Source organism: Passer montanus, unplaced genomic scaffold (genome assembly GCF_014805655.1).
Source record: "Passer montanus isolate IOZ18808 unplaced genomic scaffold, ASM1480565v1 scaffold11, whole genome shotgun sequence".
NCBI lineage: Eukaryota > Metazoa > Chordata > Aves > Passeriformes > Passeridae > Passer > Passer montanus.
Genome location: NW_024357613.1, coordinates 21,556,435 through 21,583,588, shown reverse-complemented (window position 1 = coordinate 21,583,588; position 27,154 = coordinate 21,556,435). Strand labels below are relative to the sequence as shown.

At 36.3% G+C, this 27,154-nt stretch overlaps 1 protein-coding gene across 7 annotated transcripts in view; it reads right to left on the bottom strand.

The window, feature by feature from the left end:
- KHDRBS2 (KH RNA binding domain containing, signal transduction associated 2) overlaps positions 1-27,154 on the bottom strand; it is a 340,609-nt gene that overhangs the window by 222,866 nt on the left and 90,589 nt on the right. For all 7 annotated transcript variants that reach the window (XR_005629817.1, XR_005629820.1, XR_005629818.1 and 4 more), the window contains exon 3: positions 10,962-11,078. Coding sequence is in view for 1 of the 7 variants with exons in the window: in XM_039729259.1 (XP_039585193.1) it covers positions 10,962-11,078 (117 nt within the window). In the remaining 6 variants the exon portion in view is untranslated. The remainder of the gene's footprint in view (positions 1-10,961; positions 11,079-27,154) is intronic.

The window sequence follows — 27,154 nt, the reverse complement described above, 5'->3', positions numbered from 1 at the left end:
TGAGGCACAGGAGTGCAGAGTGGCAGACACAGCACACTGTCAACAAGCACCAGCTTGTTCTCTGACCAATGAAATACAAGTGAGCTGAAATCAAGAAGATTTTGGCACAGGTTTGGATGTGAACCTTAGACTTCTGGGCATGAAATTGGCACTATTGCAGACAGAGGGGAGATTGCAGCTGAGTCACTTGGCAGCTTGTTTCTAATGCATAATACGTGTGTACATAGAATACACGCATACATAGCTTTGTTTAATTTGCTGGCATATTTAGAACACTTTACAATATTCCACAAACAAAAAATTTAAACTGCTTTCAGGTACAAAAAAAACCTACTAAACATTTACAAGTTGACAATCAGAAAGCATATTAACTTTTTCTCTGCTAAGGGCTATCTTTATGCTTCCCACATTGCTCTCTTGCCACTTCTTTTTCTTGCCTTTAAAGTTTCATGGTCTTCCATTACCTTCAACTTAAAAAGAATAAAGCTGAAGCACTACCTCAATGTTTTGCCCTTTGGAAGCAGCCTGATTTTGTAGAAAGAAAAGAATGTGTCCCATCTTTTTAAACACAGCAGTGTAAGTCTTACAAATGTCCTGTCAGAACTACAAAATATGTAAATCTGTTTTAACATTACATTCAAGGGAGGTGATGAAGACTTTTAATATCACCACTGTGTTACATCAGTAATAAAACAGCATCTGCTTGAGGTCTGATGTGATTCTTATGTAAGGACAATGCAATTTTCTTAACTATCATCTTCAGAGTATGAAATTTTTAACACAGGTAAATTGCCCTCTTGGCTATTCTGTTTTGAAGATGTCATCACTAATTACATGAAAGCATTGTATAACTCCATGAATTGTGCTAGTAGGAAATATTTGCATTGCTATATCTTGTTGAATCCCTACAACCAGTCTAACACCTCACTCTTCAGACTAGAGCTCTAGTCTAAAAATTGACAGAGAACAATATGGAGATTGCATGTGAATTCCATTTGCTCGCTCAGCTAAATACTAAGAGTGATTTATTCCTTGCACTGGTCATTGGCAAAACTGCCATTGGCTTCAGCAGTACAAGAAATGCACGTGTGGGACTCTGAAATTGTAAGAAGAGATCTTATGGACCTCCTTAAGCATCGAAGAAGAATATCCCAACAATTTTCAAATGTTATTTAAATGACAAACATTTAAAGTACTCAAATGAGAGTCTTATATTTCTTGTTTTAACCTGTCTTGGCACATAACCAATCTATGAACTTTAATTTTTCATCAGTAATTAATACAGGTTTAACATAGGAAGATATGATAATGTCAATTTTTATGCCAATTTAAATTTTCAGATTTAAAATAAATGCTTGAGTTCAAATATTCCATGTGTATGCAGAAATGTAAGTATTTTTTTATTTAATACCAAACAAATTCATTAAAACAAGAATATCAAAAAGACCAGAGACTTCAGCTCGTTTTTTTTTTTAATAACCACACAAACTTGCACAGATTGTTTGGTATTTATAGCCTTTTTCAAGAAATTACAGACAAATAAGTAACAGAATCAACGAGGCAAACTGCTTCAAATATTTACAGTCCAAACTTTACAGTCCAAAATTTGTCTCTGAGAGACAAAAAAGACATGAAGTTTTCTTTCATTTGTTCAATTTAGGATTTTTCTCTCCCGGGGAATATTTACTGAGCAAAAACGCCACCAGAGCAATCTTCACCAAGGTCTTTTTTGTTACCATTGCCTCAGGGAGACACTGGATAAGAAGTGGTCCGGAGATAAATGTGATGCTCCTGTGACCCAGCAGATCCTGATAGCTAATTATTGACTCTGATGATAGTCCAGACCTTGTACCACTGAAAGCAAACTCCAATACCAAGGAGTAACATCTTCTTTGTGCAACATCCTGTGTCTCTTTTCAGGAACTAACATGGTGTACATGTGAGTATCTAACTACACAAAAATAAGCTGCAGTAAATTGGGCTCTAGCAATAATATTAAAATGCTGTAAAAGTCTGCTGACACAATCTCACATGTAGTATTTTTACAAAAGTGCAACTAAAAAATTTCCAGCTGCCACGAGGGCAGGAACAGGTTGCTTGCTGAGAAACATAAATGACTTCTCTAACAGGACAAAAAAAATCCTGTTCACATATTACTACAGTGCTCAGGCAGAAAATGCAGTGAAGAACTGGAACCTGACTGGAGAAGTCAACAGAGTGCTCCAGTGCCCAATCATCAGACCTGGATTCTGAAGTGCAGGTCAGAGCTTACAGGCAGCACAAAGGATGAGCCACATCTCTAGAGAAAATACTTTTCTAAAACGTGGGAGACTCAAACAAGGTGGAAGTCACTGCTGCAGAGAAAGGAGCTGCACTGCCTCATGTATGGGCAGGAAGCAGTAATTTGGTGGGTTATGGCACTGCTATCTGTTTTGAATATAGATATATTTTTCCAAACCAAAGAATGGTTTGGTACTGATGTCTTTACATGCTGCATGAAATTCAGCAGAAAAAGAAAAATCCCCATTTAGGACATGAAATGATCTAGAGGTTTATTCAAGTATGACTTGAGAAGGCAGCAGGTTTTATACCAAAGTGAAAGCAACACTGTTGACTAATTTGGTGATAGCTGCGAAGTAATTTTACTAGAGCTACTTGAGCTACACTTCTCTTAAAACGCAAATGATGTCAACTCCATTTAAAATGCAAGTCCTACCAATGTGTAGAAACATTTAGGAAATGAGTTACAAATCAATCTTGACACTCTGGAAGTGACTGTGCATCTTTTGGAGATAAAAGAGTTGGACATTAAATGGCACAGGAGTTTAAAATGGTCAAGAGACAGACACCCCTAGTCACTGTGCAGAAAAAAACAAGGAACTGGCTAACATAGAGGGATTTAATGCTCAACCATGAATTGGAGCAATATATTACACACATATCTTTCCTTCTCTATCCACATACACATACAAATATCAAAGCTTTCAAAAAGCTTACCTTAAGCCTAACTCCTCTAAGCAAGGTCAGAGTGGTTACCCACACAGTAAAAAAAAAAAAAAAAAAACAACCCCGTTCTCTGTTCTTAACCCAAAAGGAATTGTTTAAAAGGCTATTTTCTCTGCAGCAATATGGACTATGTACTTGAACCCATTCTAAAATTCAGAGAGAGATGTCAGAGAAAACAGTGTAAATCTCTGATATAAATATAACAAACCATCTTTGTAAGGCAAAAATCCATACTGCAAAGAAACAAACTTGAGAGTAATGGAAACAAATGGATTTCCAAAATCTTATAGCACAAACTGAAAAAGCCAGGGACAAGTCTGCTACAGATCATTTGAAACTGCCTAAATTGAAGGAAAAGAGGCAACTGCTCTTTCTAGCTAGGTTCCAAACCCAAAGTTACTGGGAGATGCCTGTTAACACAGATGAGCTTTCTGATATATATAGAATGATCTATCACAAGGCATCTCCAGGCTTAGGTATGCAGATAGGATCATTTGAATATCAGGAAGGAAAGAATTTATCCCAGCGGGACCAGTTAACTCTTTTAGCTCAATGGCTTCATATTTTTGAGCTTGATTCCACTTCAGCCAGCAAGCCAGGCAAATAGATAACTAATGGAACCTGCACAAGCTATTAAACAGAAGACATCCTGTCGGCCACGGATGTGGTGCTACAAATGGTCATGGGGAAGACAAGAGTCCTATAGTCTTTCCCAAAATCATTTGTAACACCACATTCCTGAAGGACAGTCAAGAGGCATAAAAACCAAAACATGCAGGGATATGACAAGAAAATAAGAGGTTTATGACTCCCCATCTAGAATGACTTTCACTGAATAAAGATATTCTTTTTGTGCTAGAGGGAGGATAAATGATTGAAAGAATTCAGTTTACTGTGATATCAAAAGATACAAATTTAGTTAAAAGGATGTGGCTGAGAAGCAGAAAAGAAAACTTGTTTTTTACTAGGTGTTGCACTCTGGGTAACATGGAGTCTTCTGAAAAAAAGAGAAGGAACAACTTTCTGGAAACAAGCTGCTTTGCACAGATCTTTGAAACATAAGAGCGGGCAGACAATGAGTGGATATAAAACACCTAAGAGAAGTAATGGAAAAAGCATTTTTTCATTAATGTCTCATCCACTGACTTCTCACAAATTGATTCTATAGGCAACTCTAAGTTTAGATGGAAGAATAATATCAAGAAAAAGAAAGAATAAAGTCAAAGGAATGAGAAGTGTGTGCTGAGAAAGTGGTGCATGAAAGCTTCCCAAGGACTGGCAAGCCCAGGAGACTATTGGTGCTGGTGAACGAGGACACATTTGTGACTGCTCTGTGCAGAGGAAGACTATGGGGTCACACATGCTGCTGATGAAATAAAGGGTCCTCTGACAGATTTTCTGAACACCTACCATTGAACTGCCAGAAAAGCCCTCTATTTTCTGAGTATATAGTTAGAGCTGTCTTCCCAAATGTTGCTCTAACTAGGTAATCATGAGACTACAACTCAGATGTGAAACTCAACAAGGTGAATAGCTTCTGAGAATTATCTGCCCTTAGTAAAAACCTTAACAGCTGCAATACTTAATAGAATCAGTAAAAGTTTATAAAATAAAAGCTATTCTAAGAAATATTTGTTGTGATCTGTATCTACCTCAAATTGCCTCCCCTGTCAGAGGAAAAAACTACTTTACAACTCATGAGGGGTGATACACAGAGGTATTTTGCAACAAACTGGGGTGGTCGAGCAGCTGAAAGTTGTACAATACAAGTACCACTGGAGGAAACAGTGAAAAATATGATCTCTTCTTTTAATCTGTGCCTGCCAACAGATTTACATTTTCTCTGTATACGGAGAATGTATTTTATTTAGAATGTTTTTTTCAAGTAAAAACCTAGCTTTAGATTGTGAAAGCCTTTACCACCTTTTGACATGCTCACTTAAAGGAAAAACTGAGAGAATGCAGATTACGGTAGGATTTAAAGAGTTAACATCCTTTTGCCATTTTAGTCCTTGAAGATTTCACTTTCAGAAGATGGGATGGTCTGCTTTTTGTTTTCTTTCCCTTACATTTTTCTTTGTTGCTGTAAGAGCAGGCAGACAATGAGTGGATATAAAACACCTAAGAGAAGTAATGGAAAAAGCATTTTTTCATTAATGTCTCATCCACTGACTTCTCACAAATTGATTCCATAGGCAACTCTAAGTTTAGATGGAAGAATAGTATCAAGAAAAAGAAAGTTGTTTGTTATGGTCCTTGTAGCCTCAGAGCAGTTCATACCAGGAAGTTGAAGATATTTAGGAAGACAAAAAAAACCAAACTGTGCTATAGCAGAAGCAATGTGCTCCTGTGACTTTTGCTCACATCTTGAAGGCAAGCTGAGGGCCCAATCCTGCTCTTGGTCATAAACCTGTTTGTGGGGTGAAATGGCTGTAAGCTGTAAGGTGCTGTGTCTGTAGACATAAAAATACAAAGTCTTTATGACTTTTAAACACAAAAAAGGAAAACCTAACAGAAAAATACAAAATGGGTGAGCACCAATTAGTGATTTAAAACTACTATTGATGCTCCTAGATGTGAGGTAGTTTTCTAAATTAAATGCCACTCATTGCTCTATATTTCCCCTAGAGATTTTCCAGCTGAATATGATAAAGAAGTACAACAAGGGAACAGAAATACCTAGCCTAAAAAATTAACATTTCAGAGATTTTGCATAAAGTCTAAATCAAAATTCCCAGCAGGCTGGAAGTAAATCTAAAGGTTATCTTTTAAAAAAACTAAATTGAGTTTTTATAGGAATTCCCACATTTCTATCTCCAAATAGCTGAAACTCCTGGCAACACACTGAGCTAAACTACCAGTGCCATAAGCTAGAGCAAGAAACCTCCCAGGCACACGTGGAGTGGCACCAGTGGAAAGTGTGGTGCAATGGACCACTAGGTGATATTTGGTTGGTTTTGTTTTGCTTTTTTTAGAACTTTCTAAAGTCTTTTGTAACTTCTTATTCTTGTTGAGAATGCTGACACTGTCACTAGGAAAAAATATTGCACATGTACTTATATTGCATGACCTTAAACATTTTGACAGGCAGTGACCCTCAAAAGCTTTTAAAATTCTAGACACTAAAGACAACACCTTTGATCTCACACTTCAGTGAAGCAATAGCGCTGGGAAAGAATATAATGCAATGCTTGGACCACAACATGCTATAGACAAAACCTGCTACATTTTTCTTCCCTTCTGAGCTATCTGAGCATGAATTTATAACTTTTTCAAAAAAACAGTAAAGTCGAGAGAATCCTATCAGAGAACTAACTTTCCACTATTAGGATACTATGCCCATGGTAGACATGGCCTAATAAAAAAACCACATTGTGCTTCAAACCAAAAACCTATAGGGCATTATTCACATTACATATTGTCTTCATCCTGTAAGATGTTGAAACAGTTATTTAAAGGTTGCAGGACTGACCTCACAGCACTTACAGTTTGCAGGGAAGAGGCCAGTGCATACTGCAACTATCCCATATTTTCAAAATCTTTTTTAAGGCACTCACATAACATAACTGTTAAAAACCAACCTAAAGCCAACATGCTAATAATTGCATCTCAGTAGTTACACTGTGTGCTCATTTCAGATCTTTTTAGTTGCAAACAAGCTCTTAATGCTTGGTTTTCTTATAAAGAAAAGGTAATGAAACAAATTCCATTTAACAGGAAAAGCTGTTGTCCAGTGACAGTGGACCTTATTTGGAAAGCACTTAACCCAGAGATTAAAGAAAGGTACATAGTTCAACTGCAATTATCTCCTCTTTCCTTAAGAACTAGTTTTAACAAAAACTGAAACTTGAAGAAGGCAGCAGTTAAAAGTGCTCAGTAGCTGATAAAACACTGAATCACAGAAAAGTACTTTATGAGGTTTTTCAAAGCTGCAGTGCAAGTTTGTTCTCAATTTTTTTGTTGTATAGGAAGACAACATGAATCTTTAATAAAAGAATCCTTTCAATAGCTAGGACAAATGACATAAGTAAGTGCAAGTTTAAATTATGAGAGAAATGAGTAATAAACAGAAAGTGTGCAAAATAGGAAATGGTCTTGACAGGATTTCTCTGGGTAAAAAAGTTTTAAATTGGAATGGCAATTACACATCTGTCACCGTTGAGTTATGAATGGCTAAAGGAAGGCAGCCTTGACTCCATGCTCAGAAGGCATGAAGAGAGCATTATTCGGAACTACACATATTTTATAGACAAGATCACTCACCCAGAACCTGACTGGTTCTTAAACAACACCCCTCACACTATTGGTTAATTAGGAACAACACCTTTTTAAAATATCTTTCCATAAACATCACGTACAAACATTTCACATGTTCGCAAACACCAGATACAGAGATGAAGATAGGAATTATTTTAATTCTTTCTGTGAGCATTCTCCCAAATTTCCGCAGGACAATGCCTGGGAAAGTTATCTGTTTCTCTCTCTGTCAGCATCCACATACATCAGCTTGCAGAAGATTTAATGCAAACACTCACATTTTCCTTCATGTGTATCTGACAGCTCATGTGCTACTGTAAAAATCAATGTTTTAGCTTTTTTAAATCTAATATATAACCATATTATCAGGACACCAATTTCCAAATCCTGCTCTATGTAAGTAAAACACAGTTCAAAAATACATTTGGAGCAAAGACAGTGTGATTGCCATTAAGTTACTGATCAGTCTTCTAAAAATCTTGTAGGTGATGAACAATGAGTTTTCAGGAAAAGATACGCAGTTTAAAAATATATTTTTCAAAATGAAAAGTAACAAAAAATCTTTCTTTGTCTAACACTTAATATATTACTAAAGGAATATTAAAATATTCTATTGTTCTTAGGTTATCCTGCTCTTCCAAACAGACTCCTTTAAGTCACTTTTAAAATGAAATAATTTTTTTTTTAGAAATTACTGATGCAGCTCTACTTGGGCATCTCCTCAGTAACTTCTAACACAATTTTCTGTGACATACATTAGCTCTGTATGAACAACAATTGGAGTTGTTCATAATACACATTTTAGGTAAGTTGCATTGCCTTTTCAAATTAATCTATCCTGTTCCCACCCTGTAGGCACAGCAGATACTCAGAAATCTCAAGTCACTCTTAACAAATGTTCCCTGTTGCTCTGAAAGGAAACGGCCTGAAATCTTTAGTCTCTAAAATTTACTCATTGGTTTCTTTAAAGAAGATAAGGAAATTCTGAGGAACAGACACACCTCTGCTGATATAATCCACTTCCCAGACAAAGAAACTGCCCCTCTGTATTACCAAAATTACTGACTACAGCCAGAGCAGTTCACTGTTGAGCCAAAATTTCCCTGTTGTCATTTTGGCACTAAAACACCTCAAATCAGCAGATCAGTACATTTTGAAGATTTAAGTATCTAGGGATCTAGGGCATAAATGTACTCAGCACTTTTCAGCAGAAATTCTCTTTCTGCTTCTCTGATGCAACTCAGCATCCAGCTGCACCAGACTGGAGGGGAAAAGCACACGTGCTTGTAATCTGCCTAGGAACTGCTATGGCTCATGGCATAATATAGACAGCTTTAAGGAAATTCCACTTTCTAGAGAGAAATTACATTGATTTTTCTTGAATACTCCTGCAAAACAAAGCCAAAACACATAAACTGACTTCTTTTATGGTTCAAAAAACCCACAAAAAGCCTCCAGACTTTGGTAATTTGTATTTAAATCAGTAAAAAAGTACTGCATAAATGATACTAGTGCACTTGTTTTTTGACATGAAAACTGTTTTAACTAGAGCAAGTTGTATTTTCCTTAGCAATGCAGCAATTCACACCATTATTTATGCTTACAGTCAAACATATTTTCTCTACATTTTATCAGTATCTCAGCCTAGAATAGCCTCTCTGAAATGCTAATTGTAACTATTACACATCCCATGATTTTTCTCACACTCTTTTTGCCCGGAACTGTAACACTGATGTACACGGATGAGAAAATTCCTACCTCTCACTGCAATTGCACAGGGATTTTGTTTTCTTTTGAGTCAGTAATGTCTAAATTGGATTAAGATAAATTGCTTATGAGCCTTTCTCTACAGAAATTGCTTTCATGACTGCTATATTTAATGTCAGTTTACCCTAAAACTTCATTTTTTTACACCAGTCTCATGTGAATGAGTCTCCATGAAGCCCATACTCAATTTCAGATTATTCTTAAGGACTAAAAGCCTTTTGAAGACATACTCAAATTTTGCTGACATACTCATGAGTAAATGTAGTACCTGTCATGCTGGCCCTGTTTATTATGATCAGATGAAAATCAAAATATATGATCAGAAGAATGACCAATCTCAAAATCAGAAGTCTTAATCTGTCTATTAATGTGTTTAAACTTGTTTTCACTCCCCTGTCTGGGCAATTGATGTTCTCAGCAATAATAATCTGAGTGGGTGGCTGAGAATGGAGCGACTGGGCATCAGATGTAGTACTGATGCAAATTACTGCTACTTAGCAGGACATACATTCTTTCATCCAGGGAAATATTTATGATTCCAGAAGTTAGATGTAAGTAATTAAAATATTTTACCTGTCAATACCTGGAAATAAAATCAGTAGTGTATTCAACATTTATTACCTTATAACTGAAGTGTCTCTGAATGTCTGAATAATATGTTATAAAGAAAACTCTGAAATATTAAATATAATCTGTGTGCCTAATTTGTCTAGTTTGTGAGTTTATTTTTTTTTAATATTGTAATTGCAGACGTCATAACGTCTTCGTGATTGCTGATACACATTACCAAGACCAAATAATGCCAACCAAAAAATCCTGATTGGTCTTTCCTTTATTTTGGCATATTATTGCTTTCATAATTTTAGGTATTGAGATTAATGACAGAGGTGACAGGAAGGAAAGAAGAATAATGCACAACATTACTAGAAGCTATATACAGTTAAAATACATTGAAATTAGGAGTCATCATTTCTGTGTTGACCATAGTGCTGCTGTTCCACAGATTCTAAAAGATATCACAATGCAATCAGTATTTGTTCTTTGGGTCAAATATACATGAAAGCTTCCTTAATGTCCTGGTTTTCGATGGGATAGGATTCATTTCCTTCCTAATAAATGGCACCCTGTTGTGTTTGAGATTTAGTATGTGAATAATACTGGTAACACACTAAGGTTTGGGATGTTGTTACTTAGTCCTTACCCCAAGTCAAGGACTTTTGAGTGTCTCATGCTCTGCCAGTAAGGAGCTGGACAGGAAGCCAGGAGGGAGTAAAGCCAGGACAGCTGACCCAAACTGGCCAAAGGGATATTCCACACCACAGAGCAACATGTTCAGTATAGAAACTGGGTGGGGAACTGATTGAGGAGGAGTAACGCTTACCTGCACGTAATTTCTTAGTGGCATTGACCAGGATGTGATTTCAAACATTTTTTTTTTCTTAATCTATAGTTCATTTTTACACACACTTAAGCAAAATGTCCACTTTGTTATCTTCTCCTAGAACTATACCCTGAATAAATATTAAACATTAAAAAACCCTCCATCTCTAAAGAAAGAGAAAACAAAAGCAAAAACTCATTTATGTACACCAATATTAAAGCAGTAATATATACAAACTGTACTTTCAAAGAGACTTTTCTCAGAACAAATGAACTTTAAACTGGTTTCTTTTTTATGTGAACTACTTAAATAACAGTGATACTATAGCAACTGTGAAGATCTAAGCAAGGTTGGTGTAGCAAGAAAAAAATTATATTTAAGCAAATTATGTAACTAGAAAAAAACAAACTAGCCTTGCAGTCAAGAGTCCATTACAGGCCTTTCAATTGAGTCATTAATTGAGTCATTAATAAACAGACAGGCAATCTAAGTGTAACACCTAAAACAACATATGTTTCAACCAATTGTAACCAGAATCCAGACACAGTACCTTAGCTTTATCCCTCATGGATCCTTTTCCCAGGATGGACATTTTTGCACCTGTTTCTTCTTGTAACCTCTTTAAAGAGTTTCCTCTTGGTCCAAGCAATTTCCCAACAAAATTGAACTAGAATGAAAATAAGAGAACCTTTTAGACCCACAGGTACTTTTCCAAAACCTTAATAAACATGATGACTAATCAACTAGCTTTGAGCCTAATTGACAGAGATACCAGAGATACCAAAAGACTGAAGAACCAAGATATCTAGTGTGAAAGACAGTAAAAGCATTCATGGTTTATTTGAACCCTGGGAGGCTCCTCTCCAGGACTAAAAGGCCAGTGGCTGTTTGGTTTAGTGAACTGCTAAATAAGATATTTGTTTTATCAGATGGTGCTGATGAAACTCAGAGAATGACTAGGCACTTTCCCAAGTTAGGCAGCTTTTCTTGCAAGGAATACATCCTGCAAAGTTAGAGCTTTAGATAGATTTTTAGGATTTGATGCTTCACACATTGACTTGAACATAAGTGCTGTTTTGTGTATTGGCATCAAATACCTGATCTGCCAGCACCAGAACAAATGACAATCAGTAGATCATGGTAGATATTCAAGGGCATTTTCCAAAATGAACCCGGCTTTGTCTGCCACACTGCGAATATTCCTAAACACTGCACACTTCATGTTACACATACAAGAGTTTTTTCTGTAGGAAGAGGAGAGACGTCTGCAGGAAACTCACAAAACATAACAATAAATAAATGAGGTGTTAATATCATGTCGACACAAAGCAGCAAAAAGGGAGGAGTCTATTAAGTAATTTGTTTATTCTGTAATCAACAGTCTCTTCTTTTTTTTTGTATTATTTCCAACATCTTTTAAAAATGCTATGGTATGTGGTCTTCAGAACCTGACTGGACATCATCAGCACTTCCTTAAGAGGTTTTGGAATTATGTTCAAGTCTGAACAGACAGCATTCTGGTCTGGCTTTCAACAAAGAATAAGCTCCAGCAAAACATAAGGGGTGCCATTGTATCAGCATTTCCTTGGTTTTATTTCAGAGAAAAAGGACATGACGTTAGGAAATATCAATCAAGAAAATGTTGCTGTCAAAAATACATACAAAAGTCTATAAAGATGTTATAATAGATGCTGTTTTGCACTGCCTTCTATTTTAAAAATGAAAAAATGCGGAAATATTCTGGTTTTCACTTTAACCAGCAAGAATATAACAACACAAATGCATCAGCCATGTTAGTAACACCCAAACTCTGAATCATGCTAGATGCTCCAAATCCCAAGCTTGCTATTAGTCCAGTGTCTTGATTAAAAATAATTTTTAACTTGCTTTAAATACTGGTTAAGCTATCTAAAAAAATAGTATCACAGGAAAAATAAATAGGTACAGTAAAATCTACTGCTACCTAAACCAGAAGATAATGTGCCCACAGGGGAAGTAGTAAATAGTAACATTTTCAGGAAAATTTAGCATGATTTGCAGCTCCAAAACCAGATTTTTCAAGCTGGTGTGTTTTTACTTTTTTCCAACTCTACCTGTTGATTTAATAAAAGGTATCAGCTCTTCAAAATAGGGAAGGATTTTGAGTCAATGTCCCAGTCAATGTATCAACAACGCTATGTCTTCAAACTGTTGCTCAGCCTCTACCAAGGAAAACCTTGCTTACAAGAAGTTGTTGGCTTCAAATTGACTATTCAATTTTGTATGAAAATAAACCAAACAATGAGGAAGAAATGGCAAGAACTGAACTTTAATACTAGATATTAGATTTAATCTATTTGATAGAAATAAGATTTGAAAAATCACCCATTTATATACCCATGTATTTAAAAATTTATTTTTTATATACCCATGTATTTAAAGGTTTATGAGGGATGGCTGAGCAGAGCTTTTGTTTCTCTGCAGGGACCCTCTCACCTGTGGAAGAGAGGGTGTCACAAGTTACACCACCAAATCTGTTGTGATACTTACACATCACCAATCAGACAAGAACCATGTCCTGCTGCATCCTTTCAGTGTTTCTCAGTGTTTACGAAAAGTTACCTCTTCAAATGTGGAAGAACTGTAACATTATGTAACTTTGGAGGAAACTACGAGAAGGCCAACCCAAGCATGACTACATTTCTTCTCTGAATGGAATAAAACTATTAAATTACACTCTGTGAAGATTTATGTTGACCATTTATATTTAAGTACTTCATAAACTGTATAATCATTACCTTGACATATTGCTGCAAAGGAGCAGTATGGCCAGCATAGACCATGTTACATGCTAAGTGGATTTTAATCACTTCACAGGAAATAAGTGGCTGGGGATTTTAATTCTATTGATTATGTAGCAGACAGAGACTCACATTTCATCCACTATCTACAAAACATGTATCAGGAAGGAAGCAGTTATTTACAACTAAACACTGAATTGCTCTTAGTTTGGTTTTGTCTAAAATTGCAGAAAACCCATGGCACTATATCTGGCATCCTACTGTTACGCTCAGTCTTCCAAGCATGTCTAAAGCCACTGGATATCCTCAGCACAATCTATAACCCTAAAACTCCCCAAGGTCTGAAAGTACTGGTAGAGTAACTTTGACTCAATAACTTGTGAAAAATCATATACTTTATGTTTATATATAGGTAAAAGCAGCACATAAGAAAGAGGATAGGAAATCCAGAATGTAGGAAATCTGAAACACAGATTTTTTAATTTTTTTCTTAATGAAGATATGCTGGGCAGAACCAATTTTAATACTGGAAAGTTTAGGCTCCAGATAGAGTCACATGCATGCACATGCAACCAGAGCACAGAGTGAAGGAAAATGTGGAAACTCAGGCAGCTGGACTGCATGTAATGGTGAGCCTTGCCCACAAACATACATTCCTGGTACAGCAGATGTAACTGCAGATCTCATTCTGCAATCTCAGATCCAATCCAATTCTGCCATGTGTACACATTTTCTCCAAATAATAGTAGCTCTAAGTCTCTGGGATAGTATCTGGTCATATTAGAAGATAGCTAAGAAATGCTGACATATAGAAGAGAGAGATAAAAAGAAAGCTTTTACTGCTAGGGAGCAAACAAACTTCCATTTGAAAAATATTGTTGTGTTTCTAGATGTTCTTATAGGGGGCTTAACTTTTCAATCATGTTTATGAACATGATGAACAAGTTAGGCTTTCTAGCTTGCAGAAACCCTTCCTGGTTTATGGCAGAGATTTTTTACACTATTTTCTTAGATTTTTTTTATCATTTGTCTGGGGGAGATGATGCATGTCTTCAGGGGAAAATGATCAGGTGAAAGCAGGGGATGCTTTACTTATAATCAAATGCATGATGTTTTGTGTATCAACAACAGAGGAATAAACCTTCTCCTCTGCAAAATAAAATCTGACAGCGAATACAGCTCAATAGATCTTTCCTTTATCTACAGCCAGTACCTCCAAAATCTTCCCCAACCAATATATACACACAGTTTCAGCAGATTTATCTGCATCCTGATTACTTTCACACTTCACACAAGCAATCAGACAGTAAGGTGCCCAAAGCCAAAGCTCTGGCTCCCCAGTTTTCATCAAAAGTTTTTTGTTCAAACTACCTCTGGACAACATACCACAGGTATAAAAAAAATCTAAGGGATAGTTTATAGCATCAGCATTCAAGCCTCAAGCAAAGTACATTGACTGGTAGAAAATGCATGTTTACATTTAGAAGAATATTTGTTTCCCTAATTGATGCAGTCTGAATACATTTCTATTAGAACTGTAACACTTCTTACTTTATAAAATCTAATTTAATAGGGTTTTACAACCAGAATCAAGGAATATGCTTATCATTCAAAAAACATGTTGGTGTCAGTGACTGTTTCTATTTTATACACAGATCAGTATTCATAGCAGTAACAAAAGCTAGATAAATAACGAATGGGATAAGACAAATGTTTCCAGCTGTAAGATAATGCAGAACAAAGCCCTGAACTGAGAGAAGAAATTAATTTCTTCTAGAAGCAGCAAACCAGAAACAGCCCTGGCTTGACAACATGAAACAGGTTTATTATTTCTCAGTATGTTCACCACTGCTATCAGTTCCTTTGTGGAGAGACGAAGTGTCATTCCATTTTCAGAGCTACTTATCCTCACAAAATCCTTCCCTTATTCATGGAGAGGAGGACGGGGGTAGAAGGGTGGGGAAGAATCTTTCTAAATTCAGTCCTGTTCTCAAGAACAGTGGAGAAGACAAAGATGGTCACGCCTGAATAAAACCTTACTGTTTGAGACCTGCCTATAATTAAGGTCCTATTCTAGGACTTCTGACAGCTCATTTAATTTAGAACAGCATTTATTTTAAAAGTATCTCATGTTTTGATATGCACAAGGGACTTCATGTTAAGGAAGTACTGGACTACTATGAAGGCAAAATTTATTTTTCTCAACATTTTGTAAGCATTGTACTACATTGCCTGTAATAACATGCTTTAACTTTTGGTCAGCCTTGAATTGGTCAGGCATTTGGGCTGAACATTGCAGGTCTTATCCTACTGGAACTATTCTGCTGTGGGAAATGGAAAGATAGAAACTTCCATAGACACAGGAGGGTTTGATTTGCAGCCTTGGAAGAACCTCAGATTGATGTAAAAATAAAGTACACAGACATTAGGCAGAAAAATTAAAAACCTATGTTTCTATAGCTGTAAGTAAGAATATGCCTTAAGTAAGTGAGAAACTGTATTGACAAGATGGTGAAGGGTTTATAATATAGGGGTGTAATTGCACAGAGTAAGCTAAGAGTTCAGAGGTTGTAATAGAAGCATATGTGTGTACGTGGGATAGTAGCCCACTGGATAAAAGTATCTGCAGTGCAGCAGAATTACGTAAAGGTGATAGGTTAAAACAGCAAAATAAACTTTGTGGGAACTGTCCATTGGGTTAGAAAGTTATATATTGTCTTGTAACGAACAACTCATGACCATTTTGAGCTATGACTAACTGCTCGCTATCTTAAACCTCACAGCCTCTGAGACCGATAATTATCTGAGCAATAAATCATTTTTAGCCAACTGTGGTCCCATCCCTTCATTAAAAGCAGCAATAATAATATTCTATTCTATTCTAGTCTAGTCTAGTCTAGTCTAGTCTAGTCTATTCCCCAGCAGATTCTGCAGAGTCCACGTTTGTCTCCCTCTACATGTAGCTGCTTACCCCATTCAATATCTAGTACTTCTTGGCTTTAACAAAATGAATTTAGTGTTCCAGATAAGCATGCAACATTATTTTTTTTTACTACAGCTATGTGATGTGATGCTTGCTGTCTCTTGGAGAAGAGCTTCCAAGACACCTATTTGGTTGGACTGAACTTTGCAGGGTTCTACTTTAGGAGGGCATGTCAGGAGACAGCAAATACCAGAAGCAGAAAATGAATGTACCCTGGAGATCTACTCCAAAGAACGTGTACTACTGCTTTCTTCTAGTCTTGTATCAGAGAAATGTCTCTGCAGCAGTCCCAGAACAAAAGGAGAAATGGAGAAAGCTGCCCTTTCCTACAGAGCTCACTGGGCCTCCTCTCTCTGTTGGGCTTTGAACAATAACCCAATGCTAGGCTGTGCGCAGAAAAAATAAATGTTCAAAGACAAAATACAACTTCTTGAAAACTCCAGGCCAAATTCATTTCAGGTTTAAATCAGTGAAATTGCTTCAAGAATAAATTAAATCTGATTAACAAAGTTAGAATTATTAAAGTTACTGTGACTAGAAGATTTACATAAGAAATAAATGGGTTTTTATTACACCTTTTTTAATCTTGAGAAGTGCTGGGAACTCATATTTACAGTGTGCTAGAAGAAGATGCTGCAATACTTGTCTGGCTATTTACTAGCTCATTGCAAGCATCTAAATCTACAGTGAAAATACATTTTTGGCATAACTCAATGAAACAGATGGTCAGCAACTCCAGACAAAAATCTTCTATATAAAATTCTACACTGAAATAGGAAAAGTATCTCCTCACTTTTCACTTTTAGCAGTTTTCTGTCAGAATTCTGATAACAAGTTGTGGCATTCAAATAAACCCATTTAAATAATTTTTAAAATGAAAATGAATTTTCTGATAAAAAGAAAAAATTGGTGTCTGGTATACCCTTATTCAGTTAAACTTTCTTAAGTCAGGAAAACTTGAATGGCTCATTCTCTAATACATGCATTAGTGGTGTCATTTATTAAAATCTGCTAATCTGTAAAACACCCAAGCATTTTATTTTATGTGGTTCTGTTTTTAAATCTAAGGTGAGGTAATTGAGGAAAAGCCAAGGTACAAATTGAAGTTGTGCGTCTATATTAAATCCTCAATTAACAAGTTGTTAATTGCAAAAGGTTTTATTATTTAGTTGCAGATGTATCCAGAGAGACTCATTGTACCAAGCATTGCACAGCCATGCCGGAAGACATGATCTTGACCCTACAGAGCTGTCAAGTATGTTTAAAAAACCCAAACCAGACCTTACTTAATGTATATAGCAACTATTGCTTATTTGGATTGCGAGGAAGCGACTGCTGAAACCACTGCTATTAAAATCATCAGGCTCAGATATCAAAGAGGGTATTCATACTCAAAAAGAGTGCAGCAGCACCAGCTTCTGCTGGCAGAAAGACAACACCAGAGCCTGCTTTTTGCAACTCAGAAATGAGGAAAAGGATCCTAATGTCCAAGGCAAGGCTGGATGGGGTTCTCAGCAACCTGGTCTAGTGGAAGATGCCCTTCCCACAGCCAGGGTGACTGGAACCAGGTGATCTTTAAGCTCCCTTCCAACTCAAACATTTCTGCAACTCTGTCACACTTTACCTTTAGTCTTTTTCCTGCATTCTGGATTATTACACTGCTCTTCCTAAGAGTGTCCCTATTTGTCCAGCCCAGCTGGGGTGGTGGTGAAGGCCAAGGGCCCACAGGAATGGTTCTCAGGCTTCTTGAGCCTGTGCTGGGGAGGGGTTAGAGATGCCAGCAAACTGGCCACCAGTCAGAGGTCGTGACTGATCTCAACCCACGCTTCTAAAAGGTAGGGAAGTTCTTTAATGGCTCACTGCTCCTTACTGGGAAACTCTGCAAGAAGAGCAGTATTTCTAAAAACTGCAGAATATGCTGAGCTAAACATGACTTTCCCCTGTACTGGATTTGTATTTTATTGAATAAAGGCCAAGAGGATTCTTTAGGACACAAAGCCACCTGGCTTTTAACATTCACTCTAGCCAAGCTTGAAGTAGCCAACTTTTACTATTTATGGGAAAATAAAATACAAAGTAAGTAATAAGGAATTCCTGGAACTACGTGTCTAAGACTGGCTCATTTGGAAGACATTATCTAAAATGGTATTTATACAAATGCCAACAATTTAGGCTGCAGAAGTGCACCACTGAGCTTTTTCGAAAGTGCACAAAGAAGTTTATACTGAACATACTCACAGGTATGGAAATAGGTACCAAGACTACAGCACTTAAAAGCACAATCAACATTTGGCTAATTGGGTTTATTACTCCCACAGATACATAATTTACCGGTCACAGTAATAAACACCATCTGCTCTTTGCTAACTGGCAGCAACCTAACAACTTTTTTCTAACTTGAAGAGTTTGTAATGTAAAAGGAATATCTAGAGAAGTAGTAGTACAGTGGGACTTCCATGCATATCATCTTACTCTTCCTGAACTGAATATGATTTCATATTATGTGAAAGATTTTTTCTTTGCCAGATGATGTATTTCCCAAGATAAGCTCTTAAGTCAACAAGAAACAGAATAAGTTAGGGCTGAATACCCAACCATAAAAATAATGTATCTCTCCCATGTATGATAGTGGACTACTCAAATGTAACATAAAACACAAATTTCTGATCAGTCAAGGAAATACAACAACAGTTAATTTGGACCCAGTACGTTAATGGATTGATTTAACATACATGCATATAGTATCTAATTTTATAGACACCATTGTATTAAATCACAAATGGTTTATGTTAAAATATAATTAAAAACTCTGTTAGTCAATTTGATTTTGCCTTTTGCTATTAAAATAATTATACTTACAGCAGCATTTAAGTATCAATTTACATATACTGAGCACTATGCAAACAATTTAATTGTCAAGTTACGTCCATAATCAAAACAAAGCATTACTTTGAAGTGACTGACATATGCAAACCACATAGCTCTGTGGAAATTAAACAAGACTGTGAAAGCACTCCAAAATATTTTATGAAACTCCAGTTCCTTCACCTTCCCCTGCTGCATTTTCCACACTGTTTTTTTTGTTCTTTGTTACTAAGGGCAAATTCAAGAAAATATTTTTTTTCTTCCTTCCATCTCATTATCTTCTACTTCTACTTCTACTATACTTCGAGAAGAAAACTGAGTGCCCTTCAAGATTTTTTAATGAGGTCTTAGGTGATCTGAGATAGTAATGCAAAGAAAAATTTTAAGAGGGGCAAAGCATTCCAAAATAACATTGACAAGGAGGAAACAGTTAATACTCAGTTAATTCAAGGACTCAAACTACTGCTGAATTCTGTTCCCAAAGAGCTCAGGTAAGGCATCTGTCTGATTTCAACTATAATTCAGGTGAAAATGATACAAATTTAAGAGAACAGATATTGTGCTCTATTTGTCCATTCAGTGAGATATGACAGGACAGAACACAAACTGGCACAATGCAGGGTAAATACCATTAAGTGAATTGCCATTGTTTATGAGCTGATGATTCTCAAAAGACACCTCCTGTAGCAAACTGTTCGAAGAGCAGACTGCACACTAACTGAACAGACTCTTTCTTAATTTTTTTTCCCTCACATTGATGAGCTTTTGGAAAGAAAATAGCCAGCATTACCTCCATTGTCTGGCAGAGAGCTTTCCATTGGTTTATATAGGTAACATACTGGGCTCAGAAAGAGCATGTCCATTCTCCAAACTGGAACTGCCCCAACTTGCATTGTAACATGCAGACCAGGGGACCTGCAGAGCCTCCTTCTCCAGAGCACACAGGGCTAATTCTAATAGTAGAAATCAATGGAGCTGATACCTGATTTTGCATTTCATTTAACTCTGCTGATTGCAAACCCAAATTTAAAATATACAGAGAGTAATTCCTCTGTCATTTGACAGCAATGCAACAGATTTACTAACTCTAAAGAATCAATCCCTGTGCTAAATAAGGATATAACAAACAAGACTTTTTCTCCCCTTTATTTTCGGTTGTTGGAGAGGGTCCAGAGAGGCCATGAAGATGATCAGGGGCCTGGAGCACCTCTCCTCTGAGGAGAGGCTGAGAGAGCCTAGAGAATAGAGGGCCCTGGGGAGACCTCAGAGCAGCATTCCAGTCCCTCTCCCTGCAAGAGAGATGGAGAAAGACTCTTCACATGGGCATAGAGTGACAGGACAAGGTGAAATGGCTTCAAACTGATAGGGGATAGATTAAGATCAGATATATGGAAGAAATTCTTCACTGTGAGAGTGGTGAGGCAATGGAGCAGGTTGCCCAGAGAAGCTGTGGATGCCCCATCCCTGGCTGTGTTTGAGGCCAGGCTGGATGAGCCCCCGAGCAATCTGATCAAGTAAAATGTGTCTCTGCCCAGCAGATGGGCTGGAACTTTAAGGTCCCTTCCAACCCAAACCATTCTATGATCCCACGATTCTGTGATTTGTAAATGTGCATAATTTGCCAAGTTGAAAGCTCACAGCACTCACTATTTGCAATTCAGAGAACCTATTCATTCTCTTCAAAAAAATAGAAATCACAGTTTTATAGTATTTGAGCATCAAAAGAATCCAAAAACCTGAGACTCATTTGTAATACTCTGCTGATGGTATTGCCTTGCAAGCAACATAACTGTGTTCCAAACCTCATTAATGTAGCACAGAAAAAAAAGTACTTGCAGGACAACACCTTGAAAGACCAAGACATACAGTGACAAATGAATGGCAAGCATGAGCTGGAAGGCCTGAGTGCCTCTGAATAATGCAAGCTGGAATACCCAACAGTCTTGCCATGCCATACAAAAACTCCTGGGTGAATAAATGGTGGTTTGGATGCCCCTACCCGATAAAATATTAAATGACCTGCTATTCTTTTCACTTGAACCTTTTTTTTTAATTCTCGCACCCCAGGCTAAGATGTGATTCACACTTAAAAGAATATTAAATTCTCTAAGAATTCTAAGATTTAGAAATGCCTCAGGTATATTTAATAACCATCTGATTTTAACTTAATATTCATTCCATCATAATTACCTTGCTTTAGCACATCTACAACCTTCAAGAAGCATGAACGTGTTTGTAAAATACATATTAAAGAGAGCCATCAACATGAAGGCAGAATATTTTCGATTCACCTTGTCAAGACAGTACGTCCCAAGCTCCAGCTGGTCAAGGAAGCTGGGAGTGCTCTCCTGGAAGGGTTAAAGTGGCACAGTTAGCCATACCCAAATAATAGATTTGGTATCTAGGAAGATGATTCAGGCTTTGAAACTCACTTTCACAGTGGCACCTGACCAAGTCGTGTGACTGCTGTCTATGTGCTGAATTTCAAGCACATCAGTCCCATTTCCACACCCTTCTCTGCCCGGAGGTGCTATTCATCTCCAGTTCATCTGCCTCATTCATTCAGTAACTGTGTAAACTTTGGGACCTCACACACATTTACATTTACAAAAAGTCATAAATTCCAGGTCTGGAGCTCAATGCCTAGGTCTTGCAATGAACAGAAGAACAAATTCTAGTTCTCTTGGGAACCTGCATCTTCCAGTACTCTTTCATATTCCTCCAGAAAATCACTGCATTCAAGCATTACAAATGAAGAAATGTTTTGATTTGCAACTGCCAGCATTTATACTCCCTTTGTGTCTGCAAATGCAATAGCTACTGAAATGAACTAAAACAATGACAGCAAATATGTGACAAAACCATGTGAAACAATAAGGAAAATTAACTTCCAACAGACACTGAGGGAAAATGTAAGTGCAAGTTTACGTGCAACCTTATATGCTGTATAAATCTCAAAAGTGCTTTGAAACATTTTATTTGATAAAGACCATATATGTCTCAAACATTTAGATTATAGCAAAGCAGAGGAAGGAAACAGATACATTCTTAAAGGTAAAAACTAAATATTTCTTCCATGTGTAATTTACTGGTAAGGTTTTCCACTGCAAATTTATTTACAAAATAATTTTATTCTCCTCAATACTGAATACATCTGTAAATAATATTGCATCAAAATAAGAGCAAACCAGTGCACTTCAACCTGCAGCAACAATAAAATCAATGGACAACTACTCACTCATAATCTTCTCCACTTAAAACACTATACAATGATGCTGACAACCAAGCAAATTCATCCTCACATTGATAACACTATCCTCCAAAATCACAAACTGGCATATATACTTACATCACTAGATTAATAGGAGAAACTGCTTTATAAGAAGATTACTTATTTTAAAATCTGTGCACAACATCAAATTCCATGTAAAGCACTTAAATTCATAGAGATTTGCCTCAGATGACAACTTTCACCCTTGCTATGTCTTCTCTTTTGGCATGTGGCATTCTGCATTTTTTGTAATTACAGTAGAAAATGGATATTTCCGAGTCTATTGTAGAAGTGTAATTTCCAGACTAAGGTTTGTCAAATGCTTGTAGATGCAGAGTATGGCCATTACATGTTTGGTTATTCTTGGGCCTGTACATCACCCAACTCAGAATAATGTAAGCAGCTGTCTCACTAATCTTTGGCAAATACAAAAGAAATTAACTCCATGCTTGCTAATAAACATGGATGCCCAAATCCTAAAGGGGTTTCAGCTGATGAATTCCAGTGTCACAGCAGTCAAACCTGGTGAGCCTAGAACTTCACTATTCTCTCAGAAATGTCACAGAATATTGTGACAGATGTCACAGATAAACACGACATGGACAGAGACCTGAAATGGCTCTGAGAAGAAGTGCCTCCTGCAGACCCGTTACGTCTGTGCAGACTCCAGACACATACCAGCGGCAGCAATTTAGAGTCCTTACAGTAAAAAAGGAAACAGAGAAGGACAAAACTTCCAGAGACAAAATTCTCAGGTCATTTGAGAGCTGAAAGCTGCGACCTGCACAGTAGCAGCCTTTGCCACATCTTCACTATGGCATGAGCACACTCAGAGAGATGGGGATGCTCTGTGGCAAAGCTACAGCCATGGGCTGAAACAGCAGTGTCTGGAGGAAGAACTGGGACACAAATGGAACTGAGAACACATCCGGGATGGGAAGAGTATGTACAAAAAAGAAAAGACCTCCTTTGAAGTACAAGGGATCTAGCTGTGGGTATGCCTAAAAATCAAAGAGATGACATATGCAGGGTATGGAATTATATTTATCTCAATTATTGAATTCAAGATAAAGATCTTTTTAAAATCCAACATTGTATTCAAATAAGGAAAGCAAAAACAACCATAAACTATCGGCCTAAAAAAACCCAAACAAAACAATGTACAGTTTACACAAAGCAAGTAAAAGAAAACTTTGAGGAACAACTTGAAGAAGTATAAAAAAAACATAGTATTCAGAGATTTGGAAGCCAGACAGAGAGCTGGTAGGTCTGACAGATGTTCAGGTTGTAAAAGGAGGATTCAAGGAAGATGAGGTCAGAACACAAAAATAAAATACTTTTTCTCTGTCTGGGTTCATAATGGGAGGAAACTGTGACAGGTGGTTGGGAGGAAGACAGTGCAATAAAAATTTTCTAAGAACGTCCAATTAAATTACTACAAATCAGAATAAACAATGCATTTAGTGAACAATAAAATAAATACATTAGATAGGTAAAGAGCTGAGAGATGGCTATTTTAAAGAGAAATAATTTCTCATGCATCTATGAGGGTTCTCTAAAGAACAAACTAACCTGGACCAGGTTAGAAAGTAAACTGATAACCAGATACCTGATTTCCAAAAGACCAGGATGATGTGGTGTTAGAAGGAAGGGCCTCTCATGGAAACAGACAATGTGTTTAAACACTGGTGAAAATCTGTAGTAAATCATCAGTATTCACACTGGAAGGAAGTAATTAGTTGAGTGTTTCAGAGATCCAGTAGAAGTCTGAAGCCAGGGAAAGCAATGAACAGTGGGAAACAGAGTTTACTGATGACGCTGACCTAAGTCAAAGTTCTGAAGGCTGGACTGGCTATAAAACTACATCTTATGACATCTGGTGATAAAATTACAGCTGAAATATCATGTAAATAAATGTAAAGACATTAAAACACACTTCACTTTTACAAACAAAATGATTTGCTGATTCTAAGTCCTTGGAAATTGTATCAGGAAAAATAACAGCTATGGGGAAAACAGGAGACCCTTGCAAGCAGCAGTCTCAGAACTAGCACAAGAAAGCTTTCCGCCCAGGAATCCTCCTAATTTGAGTTTTAAGGATTGACCAGAAGATTCACCAGAAGAAAATACCCTGAGCTCAGGATAGCCTTGGCAAGTTGGGGTAATATTCTGGAGATGTATCTCTGCATACTTTGGTTTTTTTCCATTTTGGTTTTAGTCACAGTTTCCAGTGTTGGTCACTGCTGGAAGAGCTAAATGACAACATAGTCACACAGGAAATGGATTATAATGTCTTTTGCAATATTTTGCAAGAATTTGAAATAGTCAGAGATAGTGAAGCAAGTATTATATTTTTATAGATCAATCACATGCTGTGTTCATTAGGTGTGCTGTCACCAAAATACTATGCAAAAAGTATTAGAAAAAAACAAAACAAGACACCAGAATTTTGTTCATACTGCATTATACTGAAAAATTTATTATATGTTTATGCAAAAATTTATTTTGAGATATAATATTACACTCTAAAACTTTAGGCATATGTAATTCTTGTATGTTAGTATTTGAACATAACTGACTGAAATTTATAAAAAATGTATTTTTGAAGTACGCTTTGATCCAAATATTAAGCTCTAAAGATGCACTTTTGGCAGCACTCTGGAGTCATACTTAGAGATTCTGTTCAGATGCATGGACAGCAATTTATAACAGTGATAGCAATTAAATAAATTATATTCTTCATTTAAATAAATTATCATCCCTGAAAAATTAACTAGAATCCATCTATGGTGGCATGTTTTCTTCTGCTATTCAGGAGAGATATCAACGTGCATTTATTTTATTTCATCCAGACAGAATATGACAAATAATTAAGTTCCTTGAGTTTCTTCATACTGCAACATATAAAAATAGGCTGAACGCCTAATCCTACTCCTCTATTTGTCCAGGAATTTTCGTATTTTTATGCAATGTAATTAATAAGGATGTCACAGAATTATTGCTGAACACTCTGGTTCTCATATAACTCACACTTGGTGTGCTTCTGATGGAAAAACACAAGGAGAGTGAAGAATGGGGTTCTCTCTGTTTTTTCCTATTGACTTACTAAAACCACAGTGATTAATGATCTGATGTAGACTTTATAAGAATTAATCTAAAAAAGATTATTATTCATCTCTTGCAACCTTGATTTTAAAAGATAGCACTTTATAGCCTTTCAGTGTAGATTCAGACTTAGCAGCTAAATTGAAAGTCATATAATTGTGAAATAGCCTTTTAGAGTAGTGACATTAATTAAAATTCCTTTTACTTTTTTATTGAAAAGCATCAAATTTATTTACAAGATGACAGGACAGACTGAATAGGTGAAAATGTGTTATAAGATGCAGAGATCAAGGTTTATCTGTAATATATATATATATTTTTTTTAATATTTATTCTATCTTTATGGAGTTTTGAGGCACTTGTAGGCCACAGGCATGAGGTAGTGGCAAACTCCTGAATAATTATTTTTGAGAGGTGGTTTTAAAGTGATGAAGAACTACCTATTATTAACATTGCAGCAAACAAACTAGTTTATATAAAATTAGAAGACATGGAGAAGATAAGAAACCAGTCAAAAAAAAAGTGAGTCAGAGGTATTTACAGCACAGGATTTATGGAAAGTCTTCAGAAAACATGGCAAAATATTGACTATCACAGTTACTGCTAATTTGCACAATCTGAGTCTACTGCATATTTTGGAAAAAACTGTATGTCATTACATAAAATTAATGAAACATTCAGTGTACTCAGTTTCTCCTAATTTTCATATAAATGGTTTCAAAGTGCTCTTGTAAACTGCTAAATGACAACTTTCACAGCTAATCAATATTTTTTGTTTTATACTAAAAGAGGCTTTTTAAGTACCATTGTCAGTAGATCCGTATGTATACAAATAAGTCCTTGCATCTTAAATTAACTCCATCAAAGATTCTTTACTGTAACCTCTCATTTTTTTATAAGCAGAGCACAGTCCCCATTGACCTGAAAACTAGAAGTAATCAATGTGCCAATGTCTCCAAGTAAAATTTAGTACAGCATCTCTGAAAACAAATCAAGCTCTAAGCAGAAACAGTAATTTGTAAGGAACTATAAATATCTTCCCATTCTATATAAAATGGTTCCTTATAACTGAGATTTCCCTATACTACTGGAAAATACAAGCCAGAAAAATATTGATTACAAAGATATTTGGTATGTTTTCCCCTTCAAGTGTTTTCTTTCTTAGCTCTTTGTCTTAGCCTATGTCACTAAGAGTTCTAACATGTTTATGAATCCTTATGTGTTTAAAGCGTCTGTACACATCTAATCACATCGGTTTCCTCTCAGATGACATGGAATTTTTCCACCCCATTTTCCTGTTAAAATAAAAAAAGTCCACTACCTATTTAAAGTATTAATATAGATTACTATTAAGGACAAACTTCAGAAATAAAGACTCTGCTCTAGCCATGCCAAAAAATCTATTTATGTTTCAATACATTTATTGTACTTTGGCACAGTCAAAATTACCTCATACAGATATATACAAAGAAGTTATAAATTGCCAAGACTTTGAGAAATTTCTTATATTGGGGAGCAGTGTCCCAAAGGAACTAGCGTATGAACCATAAACCACAGAATTAACAACTTTAAGCTGACTAAAATATTCATTATATATATGCAACACAGGACTGTTCTCCACATTTCAAATATTCATGCTGATGCATTACAGCTCATTTAATTCAAAATAATTGCAATGCAATGACCATGCTGCCATTTGGATTATATATCTGCACAGATTTGAAGAACCCATTTCCATT